The sequence below is a fragment of the Leuciscus leuciscus genome, assembly GCF_965113295.1.
Source record: "Leuciscus leuciscus genome assembly, chromosome: 18".
In the NCBI taxonomy this organism is placed as follows: Eukaryota; Metazoa; Chordata; class Actinopteri; order Cypriniformes; family Leuciscidae; genus Leuciscus; species Leuciscus leuciscus.
This window is the reverse complement of record NC_138742.1, coordinates 17,113,473-17,132,487: the sequence shown is the minus strand read 5'-3', so window position 1 is coordinate 17,132,487 and position 19,015 is coordinate 17,113,473. Positions and strand designations below refer to the sequence as shown.

At 40.0% G+C, this 19,015-nt stretch overlaps 1 protein-coding gene across 4 annotated transcripts in view; it reads left to right on the top strand.

The window, feature by feature from the left end:
* rerea (arginine-glutamic acid dipeptide (RE) repeats a) overlaps positions 1–19,015 on the top strand; it is a 108,585-nt gene that overhangs the window by 57,227 nt on the left and 32,343 nt on the right. For 2 of the 4 annotated variants that reach the window (XM_082144752.1, XM_082144751.1), the window contains exons 4-9: positions 7,271–7,376; positions 8,241–8,337; positions 10,054–10,158; positions 15,690–15,738; positions 18,258–18,382; positions 18,477–18,576. In XM_082144752.1, coding sequence (XP_082000878.1) covers positions 7,271–7,376; positions 8,241–8,337; positions 10,054–10,158; positions 15,690–15,738; positions 18,258–18,382; positions 18,477–18,576 — 582 coding nt within the window. Of the gene's footprint in view, positions 1–7,270; positions 7,377–8,240; positions 8,338–10,053; positions 10,159–12,058; positions 12,785–15,689; positions 15,739–18,257; positions 18,383–18,476; positions 18,577–19,015 lie in introns of those variants that run through there. The other 2 variants (XM_082144753.1, XM_082144754.1) reach the window with 2 other exon arrangements.

Genomic DNA, 19,015 nt, shown 5'->3' with positions numbered 1-19,015 from the left:
TGCTATCTTGCTAGACAGCAGACTAGGTTTTGGAACAGCTAGAGTTTTTATAAATATTTCCATCAGCTGCTGTTAGCCGAGTCAGCAGGGGAGATGGCAGAGTTAAATCAGTCTCTTTTTGCTCTCTTTCTCTCTCTCTCTCTCTCTCTTTATTTCACCTAAACCCAAACAGCTTCACAAATATACAAAACCTGCTCTTGTACTCAGTCCGCAATCGTCGAGCCACATGCACACTGGCCAATGAAAGGTGAACGCCGTAATCAGCCCAATCAAATAATCAAAACCCAAGTGAATCAACGAAGCAATTAGAGCTAGAGCAGAACAAAGACCATTGTGCTAGAGTATAGCTGCGCAGAAAAGAGAGGAAGGGTTTGCGCAGCGTCTGTTACCACAAGCCGCTTTCCCTGCATCAGCTTGGCTCGCTCTAGCCCAAACACACTGATCGATTAGCCGTGGCTTAACCAAGACTTCTCATTTCCTGCCTTCCATTACCGCGCTCCATCACACCCGGCACTGCTCAGCGGCCCATGCTGCAGCCTCAATGCTGGGATTAACCAGCCAACCAGGCATGGTTCACATTTAAACACATACACGGCATGTTTTTCTCTCTCTGTGTTCTGTATCCTAACAAAAAGGCCCCACAGCTTGTGCTTCATTCATACGTCAGTCTCGTAAACATGCTATTTCTTCATTTAACTCTTGCTGCAACCAATGCCTGTGCTTCAGCCCTTTTCACCCTACCATGATCCTGTCTGTGTTTATCTATGAATGCATGGCTGCTCCCCTCCCCGGCAAGTGAAACGACCCAGTCATTAGGCCACACTAACAAGGCAGCGCATTGTGTCTCTCTCTGCTTTCATTCAGGAAGTGCAGAGACATGAGCAGGGACTCAAGGCTAAACTGAGTCCGCTGCTTGTGCGACTGATCCGCCGTCGCTCTCTACAGATTTCAGGACTGGATAAGCTCACAGGCTCATGTGTTTTGCCTTTGTGCTCAAATGTTTTGAGATGTTTCACATTTCTGGGAGGCTGTTCGCCAGGCTTGTGCTCTTGTAGTACATTATCTCACCGGCCGTGTGACAAGGTTGTGTCAGGGAGCTGTAGAATTATGGAGTAACTCTATACTACGACAGTGACCATTGAGGTCAGGAACACAGATCCGGCGTCCCCTGAGCTCGCAGGCATTCTCCTCCAAGTCGCACTGCTTCAGTCCATAAATCTATGCTGTCAGCAGCCATTTAGGGCTGGCACAGTCAGGTTTTAGATAAGATGTTACCCAAGACGAAGGAAGAGGTCAAATCCGAGGAAAATGAATTCACCAATGGTAAACAATAGACTTTGAATAGGCTGCTAAATGATTACCCTCCAAAACTGGTCTTAATTGCATATTAAATATATATTTTTAATACATTTAGTTTTTTTTTACCTAATTTACATGTTTTCCTTAATGTAAAAAAACCTTTGTAATATTAATTTTTTTTTAATGTTTTTTATTTACATTTACATTACAGCAAAACACTTGAATGTTATGTACACGTTTTTCAGTCAGTAAGCAAGTCAAAACTTAATTCAATAAGCATTCTTTAAGTAGAAGTCATTTTTAAGAGTTTTATCTTTTTTCTTTAATCTTTTTAACCACTTCATTAAAAGAACCTGCTCAGAGTCGTTTATGAATCAGACAATTTGTCGAGTACCGACAGGTACTTACACAATAGTAAGGTGTTATGTCTATTCATTGTGTTGGATGGGACTGGATACAGCAAAATAATACAATTAAATTTAGTTCAGGCTGCAAATGTACATGTGATTTAATTTAATTAATTTTGTCTGGGTGCTGTCGATTGAGCAGCGGCATTGTGTGTGTGTGTGTGTGTGTGTGTGTGTGTGTGTGTGTGTGTGTGTGTGTGTGTGTGTGTGTGTGTGTGTGTGTGTGTGTGTGTGTGTGTGTGTGCAAAGCTGTGTGATTTGGCCTGTTATCGATAGCTGTATTCAGAGCTCTTCATTTCCTTCTATTGTCTGGATCACTCAAAAACAACCATGACTGAAGGAAAATAAAGAGTTGTCTGTATTTAGCTATTTTAGAAACTATGCGGGTATCTTATCAGTCTGCAAACATGTTTTACAGATTGTTTCTTACAGATAAAAGCATTCATTTTTATGGTACATTGTTTTAAGCATATTGAAAAATGCCTCTGGTTTGGTTTGCATCTTTTAATGTCTCCCACAACAAAACATTATGAGAACAATAGAGCTGTACCATCATTGTCTCGTGAAGGAAAAAGTGTTCCTTTATTGCAATACAATAACAACCTTTTAAATATTAACGTTGTCTTTCCACCCATTGTTTGCCTGGAGACTGCTGTCAATCATGTCTCAGGAAACACCCCCTCCTTTCATGTCCAGCCCCCAGCATTCAGTCAGTAACTGAAGAGTTTGAGTACCAGGTGGGGGGTTGAGTGAGGGGTTGAGTTTTGAAAGAGGAAAAGGGGGGAAGGGATATGAGCCGGTCACACCTGCTGTGTGTAGCAACCCAACACACGCTGTGATACACATCACAGCCACTGCCTCTTCATATCAAACACACCTGATGTGATATCGCCCAACGGCCAGCTACAGGAAATAGCCTGTGAGATCAAGAATCAGGGCGAGGAAATAGAGACAGGCAGATTATGTGAAGTGCAGAGAGTTGAGTGTTATAAGTGTTGCTGTGCTGTTGAGTCTGGTGTAATGGATGCAGCAGTAGCAGTGAGATCTTAATTAGCGTTATTTGTACACCCAGCACGACTCTAGCCACTGCCAAATGAGTGAGCAGCCTCAGTAGGAAGCATTCTATTTCATATCATTTCTGTTTTTGAACTTTCTACTCAAAGAATCCTGAAAAAAAAAAAAATCATGTTACATAATCATGTATCATGTTTCCACAAAAATATTAACTGTTTTCAACATTGATGATGATGATAATAAGAAATCATATTATAATGATTTCTGAAGGATTATGTGACACTGAAGGCTGGAGTTAAAGGCTGCTGAAAATTCAGCTTTGCCAAAATATATTAAAAATAAAAAGAGAAAACGGTCCTTTTAAATTGTAATATTTTTTCCAGAATAATTTTATTGTATTTTTTGGTTAAATAAATGCAGCCTTTGTGAGCAAAAAAAATAAATCTTACCGTCCAAACAGTAGTTTACATTAAAGTACAATGTCATTCCAATCACATTGCCTTTATTCTTGTGCTCTTTGTTTGGCCAATGCTTTCTATGACAAGCTTCTAATGTAGATTTGTTCCCAAACGGTTACTATTGAGGTTCCATTTCTGTTAGAAAGCTCTAATGTAGGCGGTGGACAGTGAAGCACCTCACTAGGTTCTGGGACCGACTTTTAGAATTAGGCTAAAATGACGTCTTAGTAAGGTTGCATAATGGTGCTGTCTGCCTTTGTGTTGAGAACATGCCTTGAAATGTTACCTAGACCGCTTCACTAGGTTTTGGAGCAGAGCTAACATGAGTCGATTGGTGTCACAAGGTTGGGGGGGTGCAGTTTTATCCTGGTTTTGTTACACTAAAAATCTCCCCCTTTGAACTGCCTAATGCTCATCAAATCCAATATAGAGAGTGGCTGACAGATGGGCAGACTTTGTTCAAAGCGAGTCGAGATTTAATATCTAAACAGCAGAGGGAGAGAGAGGGGCCCGGTGTTTAGCAGCATAAAGGTCCTGACTGTGCCGACATCACAGCTGTGACTCTCTCCCTCCCTCCATTTGTGCTTGTAGACAGGCGGAGGAGTAATCTGTACACAGGCTTTTGCAGGGGAGAAACATGTCATCAGCACTTGTTTACCATTATTAGTTTCAGTCTGACTGTGGCAGGGCAGCACATTTGTTCTTCAACTGCTCGAGCCGAAAGGACTCTACTTGAGACTTTTTATTTATAAAAAAAAGGCAAGAGCATGCTACATGTCTTTGTTCACATTGGACTTTTTTGTTCACAGGGCTGTTTTGGGGCCTACAACTATGTGTTTTTCCTCTCTTTGTCACTCAGGCACATACAGCTGTGAGCTGAGGTCCAGATGGAAGTGCTTGTGTGTGTATATGGAGAGAGCTGCGTCTGGTCTATGTCTGAGAGGCAGTTAAAGAGAGAGCAAGCTTATGGGCGGAAACGTCTCTGTGTGCACATCCATCATGCTTGAGAGAGTGAGCCCTTCCTGTCTGCCTGCTCCTCACTAATCATATTACGTTTTGTTGAGCATAGATCTGTCCCCCTTGATGCCACCAACATGTATGCATGCCGGGAAAACAAGCCTGAATTTCTGCACTCAAGCCATTGGATTATTTGCATACCTTTCCTGCAACATGATCACGGGCCAAAGCCTTCAAGAAACCATTTTCCACAACCACCTTCTCCAGGAAGTGTGAAAACCCCTGCTTTTCTTCGGTTCCACTGCAGTCTGAGCCCGGTTTGGTTAAGAAAACCGGAGAGAGTTCTGGTGCCGGATGACAGAAAAGCACAACGTTGAAATTGAAAATAAACACACATTTCCTGTTAATGTGCTCTAGGTGGAGAGCTTCAGGGTCTGGCTTTGCTTAGCTGCGGGTTGGTTATGTGAGAAGAGAGTGCGAGGGCCTGGGCTGTGGTTGTTTTACCCTCTCCTGTTAATGTGGGAGCCATGTGACCGCTTCAAGCTGCAGATAAGACCTGCCACCGCTGCTGCAGCTGCCGCCATGTTTAATGATTACGCTAAACAGACAAAATGTCAGCCGCCAACACGCAGCGTCAGGTCACAGGGGTGGGAGGTTATGCCACGGCGGTTGTATCCGAGTTGGTACCTTCAGCAATAGCATGTAATAAACCGTGACTAATTCAAACGGCGTGTGCGCAAGCATTCGCTTCGTGTAATTTTCCTCTCATTACCACCTCGGTTCTCTGTCCAAGCATGGCTCAAGAGCCCGCTTCTGTGTGCAGCTCTTTAATTCTCACATCACTAATGAATAGTCCTCACACATCTTTTCTCTGTGATGTGTGCCACACATCAGGTTATTATTAGCACAGTAGCTCCCTGTGGAAAGCCCAGCTGTTGGCGTGCCGGTGGAGTCTGCTTAACACCCCTGGTAGACTCCACCCTGCTCTGTTCCCCCTCTGGCCAGACCTCATAAAGTCCAGCTTCAGCCTCTTATAGCACTCTCACTGGACTCTTACACTGGCTGCGCTGTAATTAGTGCTGCCCGCGCTGTTTGTGTCGCCCTACATCCCCCATGCTTCTAACATTTCTCACTTCTCTCTTCTGCCCTCTTTAGGTCGTGCTTATATCATGAATGTGGTGTTGGGCATTACAATAGGCATGTTTGGATTGGATCTGGGTTTCTCTTGTGCATTTTGCTCTATTTACATGGAGATAGATTGATGATTGAATAGACAGACAGACAGACTCCCAGGTTTAGAGCTCAACGAACAGACAAAGGAAGCCGCACAGCCATTATAGAGTGAAGGAGAGAGCGGGCAGACCACCACTACCCCCTCCATTCTCCTGTGGTATGCCTCGCTCCTCTGATGGAGGGGAAATCTCTCCCTTTAGTGTCTCCATCACTGACTGAGACCTAGTTTATAAGTGAGCTGGCAGGCCCCTCGAGCAGTCTTAATTCAGTCATGTGTTTGGAGAGGTGGCTTTAAGCTGTGCTGGGATCAGCCGGATGAGGAGCAACTCGGGGAAGGAAGGGAATGCTGTGTGGAATGTCACTAATCAATTCAGCATTGTAATTGTAATAGGCTCCTCACCGCTGCCTCAGTTTGGCTGCCTCTCTCCGTCTCAGAGTGCTTATCTTGATAATTTGATTCTGCACAGTGATCTGTTCAGTGTAACATGCAAACATAATTAGGGTCTGATAATGAAACAGTAATTTCCAGCTCTAGAGCGACAGGAAAGGTTGAACGATTCGGCCACAGGGATCTGTTTGGACAGCACAAATATCTTATCAAACTGTATGCATTTGTTATCAAAGCCTTAGTGTTTATTCATGTTTAAACTCAGTGTTTTATAGGTTTAATGTTAATGCAGGAGCTGAACCAAGGCACTGAAAGCTCTGAAATACCCTGGAGGAGCACAGGTTGTCTCCCCATCTGCGGTGTAATAAGCACTGACAACACCTCTGATGACACATACAAGTGGCCCAGTTACAGAGAGCGCCTTTAATCTCATTTAAATTGGGTTGTAACCATCTCAACAATCCCACATCAGCACACATTTTAATTTAGCCTAGATTACTCTTACTCATCGGTCTTTAATGCCAAGGATTCTTTCACTTTTACCTTTAGTGGGCAATTTGAAAAGATGGCATTCTGTTTGAACATTTCTGTATTTTAATTTCTGCTCTCCTAGTATTTTCCAGTGATCTCAGAAAAGGTAGGAGTCTTGAAATATCTCTACAATGAGCTCAGCCCCCCACTCCCCCACCCCCTTTTAGAAGCCAGAGCTGCATGAAGTGAATCAGGCTTTCAATAAAAAAAGACCCTTGGCTCTCTGATCCACCCTGGATGTTTTTTTTCCCACTAGGCTGGCGCGGTGGCACACACTCGGCCTTTTGTGGGGAATGTGGTAATCTGTAGTCATGTTAAAGATGACTGTGATTTCTGGCCGCTGCTCCGGGGGTCTTGTCGCCAGTGTCTGCTGAGCTGTGGTTTCTTTAATGTCCTTTTAAACCATTTGAATGGTCAGTTGGCTTCGTGTGAGAGGATAATAAATATTTCATGTCAGGGAATAAAAACAGTGCTTTGCCCTTTTCTTCTCCCTCTCTGGCCCCTCTTGGAAGTGCCTCTGGGAGGTCTGGACATGACTCAGTGCTGCCACTTGCTGGTCATTATGTGGTACTGAAGCAAACTGGAACTGTGTGCAGTCCCTTGGATAGACAGCGGGTGGCAGAGTTCAAAGTGCAGCTTTGGAAAAGAGGGGAGCGGCAACTGATGTGTTTAGCTAGACAAAGCTGGCCTCTTTTCTTTTTCTTTTTCTTTTTCTTTTTTTTGTTACCTAAATATGCCCCATCCATGTTTCTTCACCACCCTCCCACACATGGTCATGGAGCCATTTACTTTATTAAAGAATGAAATGCCTTCAATCCCTTTTTAATTGACTTTGTTCCACCAAGGGCTTTTGGCACAGGACGACTAGAACTATAAACCCAGTGGTGGCACAAACTCACGTTTGCCAAGAGCCAAATTTGAGACGCTGTGAACAAACAAACAATATCTGTTTATTTTACAGAATGTTTATTTTTCTCTTTCAGAGTAAACGGGACCATCTGTTAATGAATGTGAAATGGTATTACCGCCAGTCTGAAGTACCTGACTCCGTCTACCAGCACCTGGTGCAGGACCGCAACAATGAGAACGGTATGTGTGTGATGGTCGAAAAAAACAAAGAACTTTGTTTGAAGAGTCCTTCTCATTTATGTAACCACCCCTGGTTATTGGTTTGTGAAGTTTCATAGAGAACGGCATCTCAAATAAATGAGGATTCAGAAAAAAATACCACCCTCCTGCCCTTGTTTCCCTGGTAACGCTCCCTGAAGAGCGACAGCGGTGCCATGAAGTGCAAATAACTTTCAGTGTAATGTGCCCTCGGAGCTCTCATTCTCCCGACTATCAGCAGCAAATCTGAGCTTGATACACACATCAGGCAGTAATAACAGGCTGAGGGGGTCTGCCGGGCTGGGTCTTTGGCACTTTGATTCACACTGCACTCTAATAAAGCATTAAGAAGGCCTGCATTATTGCCAGCCTTCTGGAGAGCAGCAGCCACCACCTGCTGCACCACTGACTAGTCTGACATGGCGGCCATTGTTATTTGTGCTAATGCCATCTGAAGACAAATGTTCACCCAACACTGTCTGTATGGATCTTTGTGACATTTGCCATTGGAAATATTTACCTGAAAAGCCATACATATACAGTTTAGCATCTAATGCATTTCCATTTGCTTTTCCATTTGCATTAAATGTTTTTTTGTTGTTGTTGATGAATTGAAACCCATTGTTTAATTTTATTCAGTTTTATTGTTTATTTCCAAGAGCTACTGTACTGTTACTGTCATTGTCTATAAGTATATAGCTGTAATATTTCATAGCCGCACAAGTGTCTGTGCATTTTTCTGGTTTCTTTTGTGTCGCGCATGCGTTTATTATGTGTGCGCGTTTTTATTAGCGACAGTCTGGATGCCTCTCACGCTCCGTGTCTGCTTTCTGTCTCTTTCTCCAGACTCTGGTCGTGAGCTGGTTATTACTGATCCTGTGGTTAAGAGCAGAGAGCTTTTCATCTCAGACTATGTGGACACTTATCATGCTGCTGCCCTCAGGTAACACACACACACAGACACACACACAATTCAACTGTGGTCAGGAATTCAATCATTTATCCACAGTAGTATCACGTTCACTTAATAAAGGAAAACAAAATCTCTATTATTTTTTTGCCTTTTGACGGTTATATCAATATCAATATTTATGTGTTTAATTTTTTCCAATCAAAATAACTGTAATATTCCATCAAGTGTAGTCAATTAGATTCAAAAGGTTTACTTGAAGTCTTTTTTACTAAATGAAGACAACATAGATAATTTTTTTATATAAATATGCAAAAATCCTTCATAGTGTCCTTTTGAATTACAACAATAATAATAATTATATTTATATTAAATTTTTAAATATATGAAACACCCTGCACATGGTCTTTTTGGATAGTGCAAACAAGTAGCTACTTTGAGTTTTGAAATTATTCAGTTAAAAAAGCAGTTTGAACTGATTCGTGGAAATCAAACTTACAATTGCAATTACTTTTTTTTTATATATATCAACAATTTTTTTTTATACATTTAATTAATTAAACATGTCTTATACTGGCATTCATACTCTGTGTAACACTCATATTGGCAACTTCTAAAACTAGTCTAATGATTGCACCAATAAATTGTGAATATTCCTTTTAAAATCCAGTACTAGCTCTGATGATTTATGGTCATTAAAGAAACCTCTGGCAGGTACAGATGCTCTGGGATCTAAGACTTGAGTATTTAAGAGCTGTAAACAGACATTTTGATCCTCTCAGTTCACTACGGGAATGGCCGTCTCAGTACAGACAACCATTTCACAGCGATTCTGCATGCAAAGCATTACTGAAAGCAATGATGTTTTTTTGCAATGAGAAAATGGCTCAGGAAAAAAAAAAAGAGTACAGGCATGCTTATTGTCAAGAAACCAGACCTTTTCAGTCTGTCTTTACCCAAGTGATGTATTTTCCCCTCTCTCTTTCTCTTCCTCCCTCCTTTCCTTTCCTTTCCTCTCTCTTAACTGAAACCATCTGGAGGCAGCGCACAGCCACAGCTCTGAACCACTGATTTCAGGGCAAATTAGCTGCAACTTCTGCTGCACAGAGACCCCTTTGATTTGACTTATTACAGGGCTTTAGATAAACTCAGTGAATTCCGCTAGCATGTCGTAATTCCTGCTCCAAACCTCATGTTCCTTTCATCTTATGGGGAAGGTATTGAACCAGTGCAAACACTCTAATGCCTATTATTTTGATGGCCCCTGATGTCGAAAATGTAAAGTGCAGAAGGGGGGCATTGTAAAAATGTCACAATTCATAGATTTTGTTCGCTCTGCATTGCTTGAAAATCCTGTGGTGTCCGGTATCTTTTGTTTGTCTAACAGGATGAAGGGAAATGGCATTAATAAAACAACTATACAGGAATACTGTAACCCGCAAGATTACCCGCACTTACAAACCTATAGCAATAGCTTAGACAAGACATGTCGGTATTCAGACACTGTCTCTTAAAGACATAGTTCACCCCAAAATAAAAATGATTATTATTTACACAAAGGTGGGAGGAAAATGATGACAAAACAGCATATGGTTTTGGAACAGCATTTGGGTGTATTCAATAAATAAAAGGGTTAGTATAATAATGGCAAATATTCATTTGTAGAGTTTTGAGTGAACTATTCCTTTAAGTAAACCTGGAAATGTATTTGCACCGTGACACTGATTTGTTTGCTCTATTTCTTTGCAGGGGGAAATGTAACATTTCACACTTTTCTGACATATTTGCTGCCAGGGAGTTCAAAGCACGAATCGACTCTTTCTTCTACATCTTAGGATATAACCCAGAAACCAGGTAAGCCTTTACTGACTTCAGTAATCAGTCCTCCTCAGGCATGTTCTGTCTTCAGATCCTCTGTTGCAATATTTTACAAATAGAGATTTTATGATTCATATCAGGTATGCAGTATCTGGTTTTGTTGTATTCACTCTAAATTGTCCTATAATACATAAAGGCAGTTGTGAATAGATTAAATCAAGGACACTGGCATCTGTTTTATAGCCTGTCTTTGACAAGCATGTAGAGTTTTATTTTCCATCTCCTGCGTTTTGGGGAATTTTATCATGCTTTAATTTTCCATTATATTGGGAACATAAATACAAAGTTTGGGGTTTATGTTTGATCCTTCAGAAATCATTCTAATGTGCTAATTTGGTGCTTAAGTAATATTTCTTATTACCAGTGTTGAAAACAGTTGTTCTGCTTAATATTTTTGTGGAGATTGAGATACTTTTTTCAGGATACATTTATGAATAGAAAGTTCAAGAGAACAGCATTTATTTGAAATGTTAATCTTTTGTAACATTATAAATGTCTTTAATGTCACTTTTGCGTCCTTAGTTAATAATTTATTTCTATATAAAAAAAATCCTACTGACCCCAAACTTTTGAATGGTAGTGTATAAAATAAAAACTATATTTAAGAATCATAAATGTTTTATATATATATATATATATAAAACCATAATATTTATTTAATAGCATTAAAATATAATATTCTGTTGTTCTTGGAGTCTGATTTTAAGCTTGCTTGCTTTAAGAAGAAATTAGTTGTTGTTTTTTACGCTATGTTTGTTCTTTGACATCATTTTCTCTAGGGCTGCACAATATATCGAAATTATCGAAATATCGCAAATGTCTATATCGCTATATGCATATCGCAACGGCTTGCAGTAACTGGGGTCATGAACAAAAGACAACAAAAATTCACTCACTGCTCTTGGCTGAATAACTTTTGTAGCTTTAAGAATCAGTATATATTTCATTCGTACAGTGAAAACTAGGCAGTGTTTTATTTTTACAATTGATTATTCAGTTTTTGTTGTTAAATACCCTGAACCCTGTGGTTTACACTGATGTTAAAATAACACTACTTATGCTACAGTAAAACACTGCTGTTCACTTTCAGAAGCTGTAGGGATGTTTTCTTGTCACAAAAAGAATGGGAAACACAGGTTGTAGGTTATATAATTTTAAAGATATTTTAAAGATAATTTCATGTTTATTTTACACACTTTAAGCATTATCATATCGAATATCGCATTATTTAATGTTTATCGCATTTCGCATTTTTCTTCAATATCGTGCAGCCCTAACTTTCTCACAGGTGCATGTTATGATGAATTAAAATATCAATACAGCTGAAAGGACAGGAAATGGATTTTGTATGATGGTTTTCACTGCTATGATGTTTGAAATGCTAGTCACATTGTTTCTAGTATTAACAATGTAACTTAAGACACCTCTCACAGTTTATTACTTACTGTAGCAATCCCGGTTTTGCTCAAAGAATGTCCATTGAATGTTTTACGGCCTTGTCTCTGTGTGGTGCACTCGCGCTACTGTGTTTTAAAGGACAATGACTTGTCTTTTGTAATGGCTGTTTGACTTTTTGTAAATAATGGGCTACTTATTTTTTTATAAAAATTGACTATTTAGACGCTCAAATTTAAAACCAATGTAATCTGAGATGTATTTAAGCAAACAAAGATTATTTAAACATTTGAAATCCAAACCACATCTGCAAATGAATTTTAATTAGGATAGTGTAAATATAAAATGCTGCATCAGACTCAAGAGTACTGCAAATATTTTCGTCTCCAGATTTAATCTTAAAGGAATCATTCACCCAAAAATGTAATAAAAATGATTATTTACCAAGTCATTATTTATTTGCCTTTATTTATTTATATGTACCCTAATGCTGTTCCAAACCTGTGTGCTCCTCTGATTTTCTTTTTTTGGGGTGATAAAATGCTTTCATTTGCAGATGATGTGCAATAATTATATTTAAACATGCGATATTGACAAAAAAAATCTGTTTCACGCTTCTAATGTGACATCTCTATTAAATGTTCAAGCGTAATGGGAATGAATAGTTAAATCCCCTATTCCTTTGTGTATAACAATCATAGCCTGTATGCTGTTGTGTCAGGGAAAAAGCAGGATTACATTAGGACCATTACCATAGTCATGTGATGCTCCAATAATGGGGTGCATTAGGAGCCCGGGGAGAAGAAAGGGGATATTTGAGGGATATAAGATGCTGTGGCGGATAAACAGGAGCAATGGTGTACTGTTGCTGGTTGGGAGCCCCCTTCACGGGTCCCCCACTCAATCACAGTCTATCGCCCTCTCCACTCCCTCCTCCCGCTTGTTTGGTATGCAGCAGCAGCATGGTGTGTGTGAGCAGGAGAGATGGGCTGTGATTCCTCTGCGTGTGTGTGTGAGGTCGCGGCACATGCTCAGTGCTGTCTGTCGGTCACGGCACAAGCTCAGTGTAAAAGCTGACTGAATGCCTGAGCCTCCATTTTGAGTACCTACACAAATAGGTGCGAGAGGACACTTTATTCCTCCTCACTCAGTCAAAATCAAACCGCAGCTCTGGCTCCGACATGGACGACCTGTTCAGTCCGCGCAGGTACGTTAGCATGCTCGTCTTCACCTGTTAAGATATCGGCGTGCGTCATTCTGGACGTACCCGCCTCGCGCTCCTGTTGTAATGCTATATAACGTTACGTGTTTGTCTTGAAAACAGCTGTCCGTGCTTTAAATCGCGTTGACAGTGCTGTCCGGTTGTTTGTGTTGCTGTCATTAGCATTAGCCGTCTGTGCTAATGTCAACGTTGTGTGCTTTCATCATTAGTGCTTTGAGCGGGTGGAATAAAGCGGGTTTGCACGCACGCTAGTGCGAATTGTCCGACATAAGATATTTAACTTTAATTTGTTTTAGACTTGAATATGAAATCGTCCTATTAATTATGACTTGACAGTACGCTGTGCTGTGACTAGAGTCATAATGTCATGGCGTAGGATAGAGTTTCAAATGTATAATGCAAAGCCTCCGTTGTTTTAAAGGGGTTTAGTCGGTGTGTAAATAAAGTTGAGGCGCTCGCTGTATTTATTCAATGTGTTATGAGCGTCCCTAAATCGTGCGGTGATTGGAGGATATTGATGGAGGGGGCGGGGCTAGGCTTGATTGCTGTGCTCGTGGTCGAGTCAAAGTATGCAGGATGTTGTGCTTGTGTTGACAGCGCTTCATATGCTGGAGATACTGTTGTAATTAAAGATGTAGTGTATTTGGGAGTTGTTTCTTGTTTGTTTTATTTCATGAACATTAGTTTATAAACTGTTTATTCTATCTAAGTTAAAATGCGTTGATCTGAGATTTTGATCTTAAATGTTTTAAAGCATGTGACTAAGGAATATCATGCTGATATTTTTCATTTGCCCTTCCAGTGCAATTTTCTGACCTTTGATTCAAAGGATGTCAAGCCAGGAAGCATCACTGCAGAAGTGTTCACACATGTTGCTGTTTTATTTTTTAAGTCAGACTCTTATTATACTAGATGTTTGAATTTTAGTTTGTCGCTTCAGATGAACTCTATACTTCATCATCTGGTCAGAGTTTTTTCAGTTCTTCAACAGAATACCCACTAAGTGCAAAAGGATTTTACAAAATAGTTTGTTTCAAAGTGTATACGTTTATATTTGACATGTCAGGCTTGCCCGGGAGTCCTAGTTACACCTGCGAAAAGGATATGGCTCATTAAAATACATATTCTCTATTTTTTTATTAATCATGAATCCAAGTTAATATTTGCCTGTGCTAATAGTAAACCAATTAAACATTTTGTGGAGTGTGTGTGTGAGTGAGTATGTATGTATGTGTATATAATACATTTTATTCATATTATTCAATTATATATTAGTCAAATTAAAATATTTCTGTAGGTCAAACAATAAAATTCATGCATTTAGCAGACAATGGCAAAAAATGTATGCAAAAGTTTAAATACATATCATTATATCATTTTAAAGTTCTGGAATTTAAAAACTTAATGGAACAAGTTTTTAAATATTGACAAACCTTGATCCTGTGAATAGTCATTTTTAAATATAATTGTTTATACATTATTTACATGTTGTAGCATTAATCTTAATGCATCCTCTTGTAACCTATATTTTGTAACTATATTTTGAATTTAAACATTCATATGTAATAATTCTATTGAGAAAAATTTTTAGTTGTCCTCCTCGCTACATTTTTTCATATTTTCTTGACGCATTTTGGAGAGATATTTCTTTGCAATACGTGCTGTTTGCGATCTAACTGTGGCGTGGCAGCTCTCAGATCACTGTCAAGGCTGATCGAGGCTCTTGTGTGCTTTGCTGCCTAATTCAGACTTTCCAAAAATGCAGAGCCTGCAGAATGTTTAGGAACCCGGCCGAGTGATTTCTCCCCTCCGCTATCGCCATCATCTCGCAGCAGATTCAGTTTCAGACAAGAGCGCATTAATGCTTGCCTTGCAATTTATTTCATGTGGATTTGTCTTTCACTAAGAGTCGTGAGCATTAGAATCAGACTCTTAAAACGTTAAACAGCTCAATGCTGAAAAGCTTTTAATGAAGGCCTGTCTGCTTTTTCTTCATCTGTCTGCCATATTTGCTTCAGTGTGGAATTTCCTCCATTGACAGAGCTTGTGTTTTTAGTGGATCATGCTGGAGTGAGAGAGAGGGGTTGTTTATGAAATGTACCCAGATGAAGGAGGGATATGATTTGAGGCCCTAACCTCTCCTCACTTTGCAGCCAGGTTCGGGCAGCCAGCCCGGCGGTGGAGTGAGAGCTACCCTGGACGCAAATCATAGTGACAGTTTCTGGGCCTCGCTCTGTGCCTGGCTATATGAAAATCAGTGCTGTTGCCGTGGCAACAGAGCGGGGAAGGCTTTTCAAAAGGAACATCTTGTCATTTTCTTTAATCCACTGCAGCTGGAGATCGGAACACTATTATTAAATTGTAGTTGCCATGGTTACTGCCATGGGTTTGCAACAGCAGCCATTTCAGGGCTCCTCTCCCCCTGCTTATCATCTGGTCTTTTGGGGCTTTGTAGTGTACCTCAACAAAAACAATGAGAAACGTCAACTGCGCTGTTCGCCGCCTTTGTTCGGTCATTTCCTCTTAGGCTCTATTGTGCATTAATGTGAATCTTGCATTAATGTGATTTATTTTTATGTGCTGCTAAAGCCATGTAATACCCTAAAAGCACCATCAGAGCATTGAAAATGTTTTTGGAGAGGTAAAAACCTGTAAAGAAAGCTGCTAAAAGGCTGTTATAGGTTAACAATCTGGGCTTTTAATGCTAATATAATTTGAGTACTAACTACAGATGTCAATCTCCAATGTATGAAGCACAACACTTCAATTCAGACACATTTTCTATACTCTACGACACTTATATACTAAGAAAATAGCTAAACTGTGTATGACATTTCATAAACCACACAACCAATTAATTTTTCTTTTATTCTCTCTCCTTTTCTCTCAGGCGATTAAACAGTACACAAGGGGAGATTCGAGTCGGTCCCAGTCACCAGGTATGTTTCTTTACAAATCCTTAGGATGTTATCTGAAACCTTGTCTTCCCTGACATTGCTTGTGGTGTGGATTGAAGAGAGATATCCAAAGCTCATATTAAGCAGTGGCTTGATTGACAAGCTCAAGGATATTACTGCTGGTCTTGTGTCACCTGCATACTTAACTTGAACGTGTCCTCAGCGGATTCATGAAGATGCTTAATGGATTTTTCATGCAGTGCAGCGCTCATATGGAATAGTGTGTTTGGAAATTGGCTGCTCGGTGTATGTGGGATTTATTAGAAACATTCAGCAGTGTTTTATGGGAATTAGGAACGGTCACAGTGGTCTGAAATTGAAAAGCCAAAAGGAAGATCGCTAAAGATGATGGCACACGATGAAAAAGACAGAGCACCACCAGCAATTAATGTCAGAGATTTTATAGTGTATATTCTCCCAGAGATCCGTTCGAGTTATCATGTGGAGTGGAACCCGTGGCAGGACCTCTGCTCAGGGTTACTTCAAATGACTTTAGATGAAGTTCAGTAATAAAGCTCTACAGGGCCGGCTATTACAGGCTAGCGCACCATGGATATTGATCCAACCCAGGACGGATCTGAATGCTAGTTATATGTTAGGAAATTACTTTTGAGGTTTTGCACTAAGATTTATTTGAGCACATGATTTTTGTATTTAACTCTGGCAACATTCTACTGAAGGGATTTAGTCAAGGATTTCAGGACACAGTGTTCAAGAAACATGGGTAAAAATAACACTATTCAAAGCCATCTCCAAGGTTTTTTTGTTTTGTTTTTTTCTGTGTGAATATTCACCTTATTTTTAACGGAAATACGGACACAGCCAGTTGACGGTATTTTGTGCGAGACTTCCGGTCAGGCACTTCTGGTCACTGGCGAGCGTTCTCACTTTTCACCGTAGGCGGTTAATCAAACAAGTCTTCGCTAAAAACTAACTCATCGTTATGGCTTCGAGGAAGACCGGGATTGTTTGTGCAGTTAGAGGTTGTCATAATAACTGGTACAAAAGATAGATTTACTTTGAGGAGTGTTTTAATCATCGAACGTGTACGAGAGCTGAATGTGGATGCGAGTCGCCCTACTTTACCCCCCGCCGAAGAATGAGGAATCCCTTCGCCTGTGGTTAAAAGCTTTAAATTTGAAGAAACCACCGAAGCGACCGTGTGTTTGGTCTTTTCATTTCGTGAAGACAAGACCTACAGAAGACCACCCGATACCAGAAAAGTGGCTGGGCTACGAAGTCCCAATAAAAACTCCAAGGAGAAACAAAATCATTATAGTAACCCCTGTATATAATCTAGTCATCATGGCATGATCATGGCATTTATTTTGTATGATTTACAATTATTTATAGCCATCTACTTATTGCTATCCTGTGCTTTGGTTGCATTCTGATGGCATTATTAATACATTTGACATGACAAAATACCTCCATAGATATATTAGTCCAGCGTTGGCTCGACCGTGTTTAGGGCGGTGCTGAAGGCGCCGGCGAAGTTTTGGCACTCTGCCAGCTAGATGCATGAGTGTTTCAAGCAGGTCTGGTACCCGAACTGGGTGAGGTGGGGCTTTAGTTCTTTGTTGTATTCATCTGCTACGGCATGTGTAAAATGTATCTGTCAACTCTGCATAATCCTTTGCGATCGATATCGTTAGTTAGCACGGGGAAGCGAAGAAACGGAAGAGCCGCACAAAAACCGGAAACTGGACCCACATTTACTTCCGCGTTCGAAAATAAGGTGGATACACTAGCGTTCAAAAGTTTGGGGTCAGTAACTTTTTTTATTTTTTTTTATTTAAAAAAAAAAAAAATTTATAAAGAAAATACTTTTATTCAGCAAGGATGCATTCAATTGATCTAAAGTATTTTTCTAAAAATTATTTTATAATGTTACAAATGATTTCTATTTCAAATAAAGGGTGCTGTTGATAAAAAATAATCAAATCAGCATATTATAATTTCTGAAGGTTCATGTGACTACATAGAAAAAGGTTATTTTAAGTAGTAATGTCACAATGTTATTGTTTTTTACTGTATTTTTTAATTAAATAGTTGCAGCCTTTGTGAGCATAAGATACCTCTTTCAAAAACATAAAAAAAATCTTACAAACCCATGTTGTTGACCCCAAACAAAATGGTAGTGTATATCTGTTATGCTTGCTCATACTTTGGCATTAGGCCTCCAATGACCTCCTAATAACAAACTAAAAACCACTCTTAGCAGCTGCATAGCAGCACCCTGGTAACCACCTATGTCTTGCGTCAATATCACCTTCAAAAGTCTAAACGTAATATTTATACACACAAGGGGAAGCTAAATGTTTAGTTGCCTCTTTGATTCAAGAGAGGTCATTTAATCACCCGTGATTGTTCGCACCCCTCCGTCGGCTGGATGCATACAGAGATTAAATGATTTTGAAAATTGATATTTAGCACTCATCACTAGTGCTATTTGTGTTGTGACCGCAGCTGTCTGTCCCCTCTGCGCTTTGCCAAATTAGGCCAAGCTGCCAGAGCTCCAGCCCTTTCCCTCTCCTGGAGGTCAGACAGTGACAGAGAATGAGGAGCTGGTCTGGATGCCTGGGGTCAACGACTGTGACCTGCTCATGTACCTGCGGGCAGCCAGGTAAGCCCTACCTTCACCCCGCATTTTAGTCGTGTTATACAATGTGTTGTTGTTAGCTTGGACTTCATCAATATTCCCTCTCTCTGGTTGTCAGGAGCATGGCAGCGTTTGCAGGGATGTGTGATGGGGGGTCAACAGAAGACGGCTGCCTCGCCGCCTCACGAGACGACACTACACTTAACGCATTAAACACTGTAAGTTCACACACACACTGTTCACAATGTAACTGACCCTTATTCCAGATTTAAAATTACAGGTGCTCTTTTAGCTAACAGTAAAATTAGCATTGAGTAACATACAACTGAAAATGGAAAATCAATGCATCTGGAGGGTTAGTGATGTGTTTTATGTAGAAGCTGTGTAGCAACTCAAAGTCATAAAGTATAATGTAATAGCTACACATGATGTAATGGGTATTACATTATTAATGTAATAAAATGTTTATAATAATTTTTGTCAAGATGTAATAAAATCTTGAGCTCATAATGTAATAACGATTTTCCAGTGTAATAATAAATGTTCACAATGTAATAGGTTATTGTATGATAAATGTATTGCATTATGAACACAATGTGGAAACTTATGTAATCACAATTCATAAGGTAATACCAGCACAATGTATAAGTGAAACAA